This window comes from Nesoenas mayeri (genome assembly GCF_963082525.1).
Source record: "Nesoenas mayeri genome assembly, chromosome: 16".
Classification (NCBI taxonomy): domain Eukaryota; kingdom Metazoa; phylum Chordata; class Aves; order Columbiformes; family Columbidae; genus Nesoenas; species Nesoenas mayeri.
The window spans coordinates 14982833-14996630 of record NC_137562.1 but is presented as its reverse complement, the minus strand read 5'-3'; the positions used below and the strand labels follow the sequence as shown (position 1 = coordinate 14996630).

General features: G+C 47.5%; 1 protein-coding gene across 1 annotated transcript in view; it reads right to left on the bottom strand.

Moving 5' to 3' along the window:
* Nucleotides 1-13798, bottom strand: part of TOX2 (TOX high mobility group box family member 2) — a gene marked incomplete at its 5' end in the record, with an annotated part of 133122 nt that overhangs the window by 38987 nt on the left and 80337 nt on the right. The window contains one exon of the mRNA XM_080354566.1: nt 11654-11899. Coding sequence (XP_080210692.1) covers nt 11654-11899 — 246 coding nt within the window. The remainder of the gene's footprint in view (nt 1-11653; nt 11900-13798) is intronic.

Genomic DNA, 13798 nt, shown 5'->3' with positions numbered 1-13798 from the left:
CGGTGTTTAAGAGCCGCCTGCTGACGGTCACAGGACATCTCGATCCATAATGAGAAATGCCCACTGCAAGAGAGATAAGTAAGAAATATAACACCGGCAATTTCTACGGATGTTGAAGAATCGCAGCAATACGCTTCTCCCTCTGTTGCGCGGCCGTTTGGAGAGACCAAACAATTTCCATGGTGTAAACAGAAGGTTCCTAATGGGATTCTGCAGAGCTGGGAGACAAATATAACAGCCACGCAGAGCATTAAGGAATGCTTTCCAGCAGAGCCAAAGTGAAACACTCGGACATATAACATTACCAACTGGCTCGCTGCCATGCATCAGATGCAGAAACATTTTTCTCTTTCTGTGACAAGCTGTATCTGCAGCAATCATTATAATTTCTCTTGACATTGCATCCCACACCTCTTCACAGAGGCGGGACTCAAGCAGCATCCTTCATTTAAACGGCAACTCTGATTTTTCTGGGCGATGGCAATGTAAAGCGATTCAGCCTGTACCACTAAGGCAGGAGAGAGGACTGACGGGAACTGGGTTTTTCAGGGCGTGCTTCAGAGGCTCAACACTTTTTGGTCTCATGGGGGCTCTGAATTTGGCAGCTGGACCTATCCAGACTCACACCCACCCCACTGCTAAAATACAGCTGGAGATTTGGGGTGCTCGTTGAAGAAAGGGAAATCTGACTCACGGTTCCTGTTTGTGTTCCACCACCCTCTACATTGACAGCAAACCCCACCAAGTCCACAGGCGGGAGAAAACTCCTCCGAAAAGGCAGGATTACCCTTTATATTTACCAGTTGAGGAAATCTTACCTCCCAATCAGAAACCATTTCTCCCTTCACTCCAAGAGACCGGCCTCATGGCTGAGGTAGCTCTTTGATCTCCTCATTGCATAACAAAGCCTGTTTCAGTGTATTATTTTTATTGTAAGCACTTTCTGTTATTTGCCTCTAAAAAACGGCTCCCATCTAAATAATAAAAAGACTTACCAGACGTGCACACACCTACAGCAGCGAACAGTCAGAACAGCCATCGCAACCTCTACAGCTGAAACAAAAGCCATGGAAATTTCCATCCTTTTGTGTTCTCCTGCCCCGGGCACACACTGGCGGCAGCTGAGATGTGGGGATGGCACCAACGCTGCCTCCCAAAGCAGGCACCGCAAGGCCATTTGGGGATGAAACTTCTGGAAAGGCCATTGAAAGAAAGCCATGTATGGCAGCACGTGTGCTGATGGGAAACGAGCCTCAAATTGCACAGACCCTCCTCGTCAGCAAGGAAAATCCAGGGTGATGAGTAATTGCTGGAGCAGGTTAGTGCAACCTGGTAACATGCAAAGAGGAGGCAAGTGACAGCTAAGAGATAAACATGATTGATCTAAGGGATAAGGGCAATTAAAGATGGGCTGCAACATTGATCAAAATGTGGAAGATGGATGGCAAGGAGTTGCCAGACACGCTAGTTTGGTGGGATAACTGACAGCAGACAGTTTTTCCCATATCCAAGTTGCTGCTGATTAAGGCTGGCAAAAAATATTCCATTTACAGCTGCCTGATGCACTTCCAAAAAGGACTCGGTGTTGCATTATGACGTGGGGTGTAAACACGTGTGGGAGCACGAGGACTGGACGGTGCAGCAGAGGTTACGATGCGAATGTAAAACCATCACTGCCCTTTCAGAGGCTCTGCCACGTGGTGCAGACCCACACTCACCACATCTCCTCCGTATTCCCCAGGAAACAAGTGCACATCGCAAAGAAGGGAGAGCAGCACAGCATGGAAAGGACAGCAAACGAGGGGAATATATGGCACAAGCAGCCCTGGGGATGGAGGGAGCTCTGTCTCTTTGGCAAAGCAACCTTCCCCGCATTATTAGTCCATCACCGTCACTCCAAAGAGGTGGCAACGACAGCTCAGCTTCGTTTTGCCCCCCCCTCTCCAACAGAAGTGCCAAGCAGTGGAACAGGATGCGGCACACGGCACGGAGACACATGCTTTGGAGATCATTGCTGCCTGGAACTTGTTCTACTTTCCTATGCGTGACCCAAACATAAAGAAGTTCTCAGATAACCTGCATCATTGAGCCGCGTGCACAAAACAAGGCACAAAGATGGTGTTTTGGGGAGGGTGGCAGCAGATTCTGGTTGACCAGCTGCAAGAGGGTTGAGCATATCCAGTAAGAGGCTGAGGAAGAAGAAACTGCAGCTCTCAGACGAACTTCTCGCAGTGCTGGTACACACATACAGCCCAGGCTGCCCGGGAAGCACACGCCTTGCTGAGCAGAGTCTCTGGAAACAGCCGTGTTAACTTTACTTACTTTTCTTAAAGTGGTTGTGGTCTCTGAGGTCCAAACGGGACCCAAAACCATTGGGCCAAAGACCACCAACGTTTAAGCAAAGACGGTCTGATAAGGTTTATCTCCTGCTGCAACTGAAGGCAAAAATTTGTAATGGCCCAATGCGAGGGCAGCTCTGACACTTTCTGTTAGCTGACTGGTCCGTCTTTTGACCTTTTCTTTGACAAACTTTCCTACATTTTGACAAAATAGGAGGGGAGGAGATGGCAGAGACAGACCCCAAATACAGCAGAGCCCGAGCGGCACCGTCCCCAGCTCCCGGGCCAAGGACAAAGGTGGGCGATCGGCCACGGGTGGGGACCCTTTCCCCAAAGCCACATCCCAGACTCCAAAGAAACTCTCTTCCAGATCTCGAATTCAGTTTTCAAAGCAGGTTCTCATTTGCAGGACTTTTTTTGATGTGGGCAAAACGCATTTTTAACCACCTCACCCAGAAAAATTGTTGAAGTGGGGTCATTCGCTAAGAAGGGGAAAAATGCCATCCTGCAGGAATACACAAGCTAAATCTAAAGGGATAAAATGAGGTTAAATAACACGCATCCATCTGCATGTCTTTGTGCCAGAGACAAACACACCTCAAGATCAGAATCAGTTCTTAAGAAAGATCCATCCCATACTTTGAGCATATTTACGCCAATTATTTTATATTGTTCTGAAAACCTCTTTCATGCCATGTTTATCTTATCTGCTACTGTAATTCACAGGTTTTATTTTCCACTATATTTTTAATTTATATCATGTTTTATTTATACTACTGTCTTTTATGAAACCCCAAATTTCAAAACTGACATAAGCATTACACACATAAAATAGACTTCTTATTATCAGCATGGCATAGGAGACAAAAAATGACAGGAATAAATCTTAGGTTTTATGTTGGCGAGATGTTCTGCAAAGTAAGTGACATTCCTCAGCAATACAAACTGTACATTAAAAGATCATTTTCAGAACATGATACCAGCTATGGAGTGCAGCACCATTACGCAAAGTAATATCAAAGCTGTGCTTTAGCAAATGCTGGTTTTATGTTGTACTAGTTTGGTATCAAGATCGCATCAGGTCTTGTGAGTAGACTTTGGAGTGATTAAGTTTACTGTGCACAAAAGCCAGTTATTTGGCAAACTGTCAACACGGCGTAATTGATATTTTAATTACACTGCTAATAAATACATGCTGTTCACAACGAGCCTCCTCATTGCTGTTACACAAACTGCGTATTTATAGCGCCGATCATTGTTCCAAAAAAGTTTGCTTCAACGCAAACTTAAACGCAACTGGTAAATATTTTAAGCTGCTACAAAAGCAAACCAAAGGCTCAACGGCAGGCAATGCGCAAACAAAAAGGACCATCTCACCTGACATATGTTCCGGGGATAACGTGCACCCTCCCCGCGGTTACGGCACGGTTATTTTATGGCTGATAAAGCGACTCTTTAACTGGTGGGACTGTCCCGGAGCCACCGGCTTATCAGAAAGATAGTGACCAACTCAACGAGAGGAAAGATTAGGAGAATGAACTTCTGTGCAACAGTGAAAAGGTGCAGAACAACCAGACTGCCACGTGGAATCAGCGGTTACACCACTCCGGATGGGACCTGCTGTCCTTCCAGCGAGCGATGAGGAGGGGGAGACAAGGACCCAGTTTGCAGAGCAAAAGGAAAAGAGACAGGGACCAGAGAGACACTTGGACAGACAGACCGACACACATGCCTTGGAACCCGCTGCGCCAGACCCTTCCAGCGTGGTGCGTGGGGTGCTGTGGGTAAGAGCTGATTTAACGTGTTCTTACAGCCCCTTGTTATGGGACAGAAAGAAAAGGGTGGACATGAGAGTGCAGCAGTAGCTGCAGCACAAAGGAGGATGGATGATGGAAGAAGTCTCAATCAGGGGTGTGCTGAACAGGGTGTGTGGGCATGAGAACACCGTGTTTTACAGGCAGCAGATCTCCTGTGAACCTCTGGCTACTACTTTGTGCCTGTGTATTATTTTTCGGTCTTGCCTCCATAGGTATTAAGTTCTCCAAGGCAGGAGTATCTCCTCCCTGTAGGTTTTGGACTGTGTCAAACACCTGTGGCTCTGGCCCAGGTATGTCTAATATACATGACATTACAGTTGTAACAGGATGTAACAATAACAATAATAATAATAGTGATGCAATAATATAGAGCAAAAGTAATTTATAGGTGAATATTATGGAAAATCTCCTAAGGGTGAGACCTACTACAAGACACAGTGATCCCACACAACTCGTGCTTTGAGAGGTGCCAGGTGGAATTTGTCACACGGAGGCAGGATCCCCCAGGCAAAACTCCATCAGCGGCTGGCAGAAGCCTGCAGAGCAATGGGGGACCTCCCAGGGAACACCACGCGCTTTGTGTATCGCAGGTCTCAGCGCACAGCTCCACGCAGGTGCGCCAAAGGGAAACTGGGCTTGAGCCCATCAGTTAGACCCTTCAACCACCCATAAAATGTGGAGGCTGCAATCAAGCCTCTTTCCTCAGATCTGGGCTGTCAGGAGCAGGCTGTCTGCACAGGGAAAAGCCACTTTATAAAGGACCAAGGAGGAGATACACGAAGACACGAACCGGAGCAGTTCCTTGCCTTCTTCCATTCCCTTGTCTGGGGAGTAAGATCTTGTACTACTGAGCAAAACCCACATTGGTTTTGTTTCTCAGCTATCGCAACACTTCACTTCTGTGAAAAGTCATGACGCGTTACTTTCCTGTGTCTGAGAAACACGATACTCAGGGGTGAACCCAAGCACCAGCCACACAAGCACTCTGGTAGGAGCTTGGTCCCTTGGGTTCCCTCTTCGCATGCACAGGTCCTCGTGAGCTCTGCTGCTCTCTGAGCTCCCACAGAGTTGGGACCCGACTGTGACTCCCATCACCCCGATTCCCTCCTAGCAGCCCTTGGCAGGGACCGCGCAGAAGCATCTGCGCCAGCTATGTGAGAAGAGGGGCTGCTGCTCTGCAGGGAGCTTGTACTGGGATGACTGGGAAGCGGTGGGACCTCTCCCACAGAAGAAGAGCTGGACATGGGGACGACATTGTTTATGGTGAGGGTGGTGAGAGCCTGGCCCAGGTTGGCCAGAGAGGTGGTGGATGAACCATCCCTGGAGACATCCCAGGCCAGGCTGGACGGGGCTCTGAGCACCCTGAGGTGGTGAAGATGTCCCTGTCATGGCAGGGGGGGAACTGCCTGAGCTTTAATGTCCCTTCCAACCCAAACTGTTCTGTGATTCTAAGAGTATCCACATTCCCACCGGCTCTGCACCTGCATCTCCATCACCAGCCACTGCTCTGCGGGCACAGGCAGGAGCAGCACGTTCCCGCTCTCCCCGAACACAGAGAGCTCAGCCGCGACCGCTTAAACTTCAGAAAGTAACTATCAATATGTGCCCCTTCCTCTGAGAAAGCCTGTTTTTTAAATACACACGAGAACAGTTTGCTCTTTGATTGGGAATCTTGTCTCCCAGGTTCTGACCTGGAGTGAAATTTTATGACCGAGCGATAAAGCTCGGGGGGAGCTGTGGAGGGGAGGGGGCTTTCAATGAAAATGCCAACAGATACTTAAAGCCAGAAGCATGTGTGGGTGTTGCTAAATTAAGCTCACAAGTAGGTGGGGCAAATGCCTTAAACGAGTTTGCGAAGGTAAAATAACGTTCATTAAAAATAGAAAAACAACTGAAAAAATACCCTTTGTATTCAACTTCACACTCGTACATCATAATGTTCCAGTAAAAGCCCATTTTCCCTTGAGATAATAAAAGAATTGAATTTTTCCTTATCGGTCATCTATTTTTCTAGCTAAAGCTATTACTCCCTCTCTGCGGTTGCTAGGCAACAAGAAATATTAATAGCAGCTTTTATTAGCTTAGCTTTAGCAGTGGAGTACCAGAATGAGAAAATGGAAAACATAAATGTGTTACATAAATCTTTCAACCTTTCAGGGTTTGTGTTAGTCTCTGTTTTCATAATGATTTATTGAAGTGATGGTTCATTTATGAGAAAAAGGAGTGTGAAATAAGAAAACGGAACATTACCCTGAAGGACTGTTTGAAAATAAATAATTATAGGAGGTGAAGAAAAGCTGTTTAAAACCATTTTTCTGAGTTTTATAAAATTTAAAAAGACATATTTCTTTCATTTATTGCCTCTGAGAAAAACACTAGCAGGGAATTGCAAACAGGGCTCTGCTTAATACAAAGAAATCCTCATGTATGGTTGTATTATGACTATTTCCCACCAAGGGCTCATATTCCGGAGTTTAGTTTTTAAATACCGAACCATTAATAAGCAGAAAGCCAAATTAGTCAAAGCCTAAAGCACACAACACAAAATTGCCAGTGCAAACTTACTCGGGACGGAAACACGGGGAACTCTGTGAAGTTTTTGCTACGGGTGACGCGCTGCTGAACACTTCACCTGCTTGTTTGTGTATTTATTACAGCTCCTCCGATGAGCTTGAGCTTGCTCTAAAGGGCACTGCTGCATGTACACTGCATTATGTTAAAGAACTTACTTTAACAGGCAGCAATTTAAAAATTATTAAAATATTGATGTATTGGAAGTATTTTGCAACAATGTGGAAGTTGTATTGTTTACTGGGGTCACAGAATCCCAGGGTGTCAGGGGTTGAAGGGCCCTGTAAAGCTCATCCAGTGCAACCCCCCCATGGAGCAGGAACACCCAGATGAGGTTACACAGGAAGGTGTCCAGGCGGGTTGGAATGTCTGCACAGAAGGAGACTCCACAACCCCTGGGCAGCCTGGGCCAGGCTCTGACACCCTCACCATCAAGAAGTTTCTTCTCAAATTTAAGTGGAACCTCCTGTGTTGCAGTTTGCACCCATTGCCCCTTGTCCTGTCCCTGGTTGTCACCAGAAGAGCCTGGCTCCATCCTCCTGACACTGCCCCTTTCCATATTGATCCCCAGCAATGAGTCCCCCCTCAGTGTCCTCTTGTCCAGCTCCAGAGCCCCAGCTCCCTCAGCCTTTCCTCACACGGGAGATGCTCCACTCCCATAATCATCTTTGTTGCCCTACGCTGGACTCTCTCCAGCAGTGTATTTCCAACAACTTAGCCAAAAGACTGCACATCTTACTGGGCTTTTGTGTCAACATCTAATTAGTTGCTTTCTTACACGCTCCATTGGAAAACTTCCAACACGTGCCAGCTCTGTCCAGCCACGTCCAACCGCGTTGCCTGCAGCCGCGCACCCTGACCGGGTGCTGTCCAGGGCAAATCGCTGTGATTGCCCTTGACCCCGGCCCAGGCTGTAAATAATAAAAACCGATGCGTTTGGTGAGGAGCAGCAGTTCTGGAAAGGATGGAGGCTGGTGAGGAACTCACAGAGCCAGGAGGTCTGGCCAGGGGAATGGTCTTGCAACCTGCCTGCAGGAAACCTCATTCCAGGTCTTCTGGTGGGCACCAGAGAGGACGGTGCTTCGTGGAGCCCTACGCCATCCGCACACTCTCGGCACACAACCTCAGCTCTAGGAAGGGGCTACTTTTCCTTTCCATTGATCAAGAGGGAGATGGGAAATCGTACCAGCACTAGTGTGGCCAGTAGGACCAGGGCAGTGACCTGTACTGGTCACTGCTGAGGCCACATCTTGAATCCTGGGGTCAGTTTTGGGCCCCTCACACCCAGGTACTGGGACCATCCCACCTGATAACCAGAGATACCCCCAGCCCGCTCAGCCACTATCTAATATTTATGGAAATATGTTTGTGCTGCATTGGAGATTCTTGGGCTCTGACCTTGATCGCCCTTTGTTTCTGTCAAATATGTTCTGCCAAATCCCTTCTGAAATCTCATTTATTCACAGCAGCTCCATAACCCAGCAGGCAGCCCACCTCGCTGGCAACGGTCACTGATTCACGGTGCTCCTCTGTCCCCTCCCCTCCTTTCCCCCATGTCCCCGTGTCCCCCAGCCCCACTGTGGCTCCAGCCCAGCAGGTCTCCTTGTGGATCCCTGGAAGGCTCAGCAGTTGCTTGTCCGCACCATAACACTGTCGGGATGCTCACAGTGTGCAACGTCATTCTCTTTCCAAGGAAAACATTGTTTTCCTCTTTGATTATTTTTTCCAAAATATTCCCATTTCTCAATGACAACCACATCTCTCCTTTTTTCTTCCCCTCCTGCCATTCCCCCTCTTTCCTTTCTCTTCTCACATAGCAAAAGAGAGGATAGTAGAAAAACAATTCTGCTGTATTAAGAATTTTCCGCTTCTTGTCATCCACACAAAAAATAACGTCTTCCCCAGGGGAAGCAGCCCTGGCTCCTCCCCAGCCTTCCTGCACCCCGCTCCATCCGTCCCCCAACGCCACGTCTTCTGCCGTCTCTTTGCCTACTCTTGGCCACCCACCCCTGCTCCTCTCCTCCCCAGCTCCCTGCACCTTCAGGCTCTGAAATCTCCCCGACCTCTAAAAACTGACGGGGCCAAAAACAAATAATAAGGAACTAAAGTGACAGGAACAGGAGTGAAGAACAGCGTGATGTAAATGTAGACGTGGTCCGTGGGGCAGAGCAAGGTGAGCAGAGGCTGGTGGCATGGAGGATGCTCTGGAGGATGGTGATACGGGGACAAGGAAGCACAGAGGTGACAGTGGTTTTGTTTTTTCCCCATCAGGGTACTGCTCCTCTGCTCAAATGAGGGAATGGAGCTCCTGGCAGCCCAGGGATGGGCTGCAGCCAGGAGCAGGGTCTGGCACACAGCAAATCCACCCTGGCTCTCCAGCTCTCGTCCTGCTGTGGGGATCGATTTAAACTCGCCCTGGCTCAGTATTCATCTGCATAATGGGAGCAGCAGCCTCCTCCATCGCAGAGGCGCTGGGAGGTTAATCCAATCTAAGGATAATGTTGGGACATCCCAGGACAAGAGAAACACCGAAGGGGACAACCACGTGCACATGTATTTTCCTTATTCATTCTTGAGCTGTAGAGGAAAATACCAATCCCCAATGTTGTCAACGAGTCCTGCCTCACATCTTCTCAGCAACTTGAGATTTCTTCATGAAGATGCCTTAAAATAAACCCCAAGGCTCACGCTACTTTTTTAGAGGAAAAGTCTAACCATGTCTGAACATTTGACGTTGAATTGTTTGCCATTTGTCACTGTATTCAAACCAAAAGACACGACGCTGCTCCCACTGCCGCTAACAGAATTACATGTGCGTGGCGGGACCAATGCTGCTCTCGTGGGGTGGTACTGGAGTAAGGGAGGGCCCTATTTGGGCATCCGAAAAGGAAAAGGACTAGAAGGTGTTACCTTTCAGCAGGAAAAGTCTCATTGCACGGAAGCTTCAGGGTTCACTGGATTTTTTATTTTCGTGGTAAGGGGCAAACAAATCTTAATCTCTCTATTCTATGTTTACAGCCCACTAAGCCCCCTTCTTATCTCCTCTGGCTCAGTCCTGATTTATTGTCACGATGCTGCATTTGTAAACCAGTACCATAAAGTAAGAAAGAGAACATTTCCCAAGGACTACTCCAAAATAAATTATTTCAGATATACAGAAGCTGCTTAATAAATCCCACTATTCTTGTTTCTTTAGGTATTTTAGAAAGTGATTTATAAGTGCAATATCACCTCTCAAAAATGAGACAATCAACACAGGATAAAATTATCGTGTTATGAAAATAGGGGTCAGACAAAGGGGCTGTGCTTTAAATTAAACCAGGGAAAAATATTTCATGCGAAATTGACTCTTTTTGTCTCAGAAATGAATGTTTTAATCACCTGAGAACCTAAAAGCTAACACAGTGGCCTGAGTAATATTTAATTCCATAGAAATATGCCTGTGTTCAATATTGATGGGCAGAACATGATGTTTTTCTTAAACACATTAACAATGAAGCCTAGAGATGCATCGGGACTTCAGAAAGCCTTGGGATTTTCCCTGGCTAAGATATAATATTCCATTTAAATATTTAGATATCGCTACCTTTCAGACCATTATCTATCCAAGCAATCAACACCAAATACTCTCCAGCTTGCGCAGTGGCAGATGCGCAGGCACGCTATCGAAGCAGAATTAACTCTGTTTGATATTGATGCCTTCCAACGACACCCATGAAAATCAATGATCTTAGAGAGAAACAATGTAGAAAACTAACCATAGGGCTAAACCTGCTAAAGAGGAAAATATTATTAAACAGCACCAGTATTAACTCAATACCACTGTCAAAATCAAGTCATAACCTTTCCTCGGTGCTGCTGACACAGAAGCGTCGTAAGGTCTAATTAGCCCTGAAGTTTCTTCCCAGAGCTGCACTTTACTTCATTATCCCTGCCTTATTTATTCCTACAGAAGAGTCATTTGAAACTCTGCAAGGTATCCCCTTGCCACGGCGGGAGCCAAGAGGCAATTTGAGTTGGCAAGTGAGCGAGGGATCTTGTTCCCCCTGAAATCCATAGGGCAGCTGTCCCTTCATGGAGCATCCGCACTGCTCCTGCCACTGGGGCCACCCTGGCAGCAGGACACCAGGGTGACAGGCTGGGGGCTCTTCCCAGCTGGGAAAGGACACAGGACATGGGGGACATGAAACCAGGGCTTCAGCTGGTCACCCTGTTCAGCCTGGAGAAGAGAAGCTCCAGGGAGACCTTATTGTGGCCTCTCTGTACTTAAAAGGGGTCGAGAAGAAAGATGAGGACAGACTTTTTAGAAGGGCCTGCTGTGATAGGACAAGGGGTGATGGTTTTAAACTAAAGGAGGGAGATTCAGGTTGGACATGAGGAAGGAATTGTTACCCCTGAGGGTGGTGAGAGCCTGGCCCAGGTTGGCCAGAGAGGTGGTGGATGAACCATCCCTGAGACATCCCAGGCCAGGCTGGACGGGGTCTGAGCACCCTGAGCTGGTGCAGATGTCCCTGTCATGGCAGGGGGGACTGGGGGACTGGGAAGGTCCCTCCAACCCAAACCATTCAATGATTCTATGACTTTCACAGAGGGTCGGAGCACAGGCACTTTGCTCACTTCAGTGAGGATATTATGTACACAGAGGAAAACAACATTCCTCCTTGCTCTTGAGTGGTTAATAAGGTTCAGGAAGACACCAAACTAGAAACATAAAATTGCCACCATGAGCATGGCCATGCAGGTGACTGCAGTGTCTGTCACTGCACCCCAGCCCTGGTGGGCAGCAAGGCTGGGCTATGTCACCAGCTCTTCCCAACCCACACTGCAAACATCTCATCACGAACATCCTCCTACATTCAACTGCACTCAGAACAGGACACACGGAGAAGCTTTAGCAGAAGATGGTAAGTGAGGATAGTCACTGACCGTGGGTAGCTGGCTGGAGAGAAGATGCCCATCCTGACTCAACATGTTGGAGACCATGATGGCCGGCAGGTCCATGTTCTGGTAGGGGTACGCGGGGATCAGGCTGTTCGGAGGGAGGCTGTGGCACAGGGAGTGAAATCCAGCTTCGTGGTCCACCAAGTGCAGGAGGGAAGGGTCGGGGAGATTAGGAGGCGTTATGGGAGGGATCTCATAGTCTTCGTTACTCTCATTCTGACCATTATAAGTCTAAAACACACAAAAAAAGACATTCCACAATGTATCACTGCCTTGTTGCTTCAGCAAAGTGATTATTTGTATAAGAAACACAAAAGCACATTTCAGTGAAATTTCAGTTGTTTTTTTAATGAAAAAGACAACTCCAGCCCTAGATACCAGCAGGTCCTAAATATGTAGGAGCCAGGTAGCGAGTGCGGCATCACTGCAGTGCCTGTCCGGGACACCCCAGATCCCTCTGGGGCTCCTGTGCTGCTCCCCTCTCCCACGCCACATCCCTCCAGCACATCCCTAGTTGGCCAAAACCTGAGCAGAAACCCCCACGCCTGCATTGGAACCAGCCAAGTGATGCTCACAGGGCCCATGGCCACTTCCCAACCACCTGCTGCATTTTTAAGGCAAAGCCCCTCTCTGGGCACCCAGCTCGGCTCCTACAGTATCTACAGTTTGTGTTTTCAAGAGTTTTTACAAGAATTAGCTCTGTCGAACAAAATTCCCGTTGATTCCTGACAAACTCTGGCACGGAAGCTAAAACCAGGGAGAGCCATTTGGAAACACAGCCATCACTTGTTTTTTAAATCCTTTAAGGAAAGCCTGCATGACTCCCCCACACATGGAGATTTGTCCTTCCTTATATCCTCATCCAAATATTATTTGTTCACCTCCCCACCCATGTTCCCTCAAGGAAACTGCAAACACCAGAGATGTGGGCGCTCCTTGTGCTTCGCATGTTTTCTGCCTGTTTACTTCTAACGGTTTCAATTTCTAAGAGAAAGGATATGCTATTGCACCTGTGCAATCACTCACTCCACACAAAAACCTATTTGCTTCATAATGTAAGTGTGAATCTACCCCAAATTATTAACTATCAAAGCAGAATATAAGTCTCTGTCAGAAAAGGCTTATTCTAAACGTCTACTGTTTCACATATTATTATAGCATATGAAATTCTGATTAGCCATAGTATTATACACATGGATTTTAAGCTGAATTTCCCAGATCACCTAGTTTCATGGTTGGATTTTGACTTAATACTCGATTTAAGAGCAAAACCCCAGATGTGTGCAAAACCAGTTAAGCACTGTAGGCTTTATTAATCCATTGCCCCAGAGCTGACGCTCGGATCCATGCCCTTCACCACCCCAGCCTGCAGGGAAGCAAACCCTTAATAAAACAGAAGAAACCCCACGTTTAAGCAGCACACAGAAGTCAATGGGAGAGGCAGTGGGGAGCAGGGAGGTATCTGGACCCTTCATGTTCACCTGAGATTCCCACTGCCTGTGGGGAAACATGAGGACGCAAGAAATACAAGACGGAGCCTGGGCTGAGATAGCTCTGGTCTAACAGTCATTGTTCAGGGGAAATTCAAGCCCAGCTATTTTTCCAGCCAGCTTCTGTCTAGGAGCGCTATTATACAGAGAAGGCAGGGGCTGGGAGGATGTACACAACGGGAGACAGATCCCATTTAATACATCGAATAGTTAGGTTTCTGTTTGGGCTACGCACGTTGAGCTACACCGATTCTTTCCCAGTTATTTAAGAGGATTTCACTCCATGCTTTACGGAAAGGGATTTAAATAAATCATTGCGCAGCAAACTTGTTCCTCCAACGGGTTTATTTTGCTATCAGGTATATGAGCAAGTGGCTTTGCTGCGCTTAACTAAATTATGTAAAACCCACTCAAAGTTTCCTAAAGCTCTCTTCAAAACTACAAGTTCCCTGTGCTGCTGCAGAGCAGCTCACTGAAGGGCTTTGAGGTGGTTTTGCAAGGAGTGCGAAAGGCCCTTTGCCCTGCTCACCCCCCGCACGGTTCTGCCTCTGCTCTATTCGGCTGGGGGGGGAACAGACCTGTTTAAATCACAAAGCTTTCCGAATAGCTCCAGTATTGTGCAGACATATCGAAATTACAA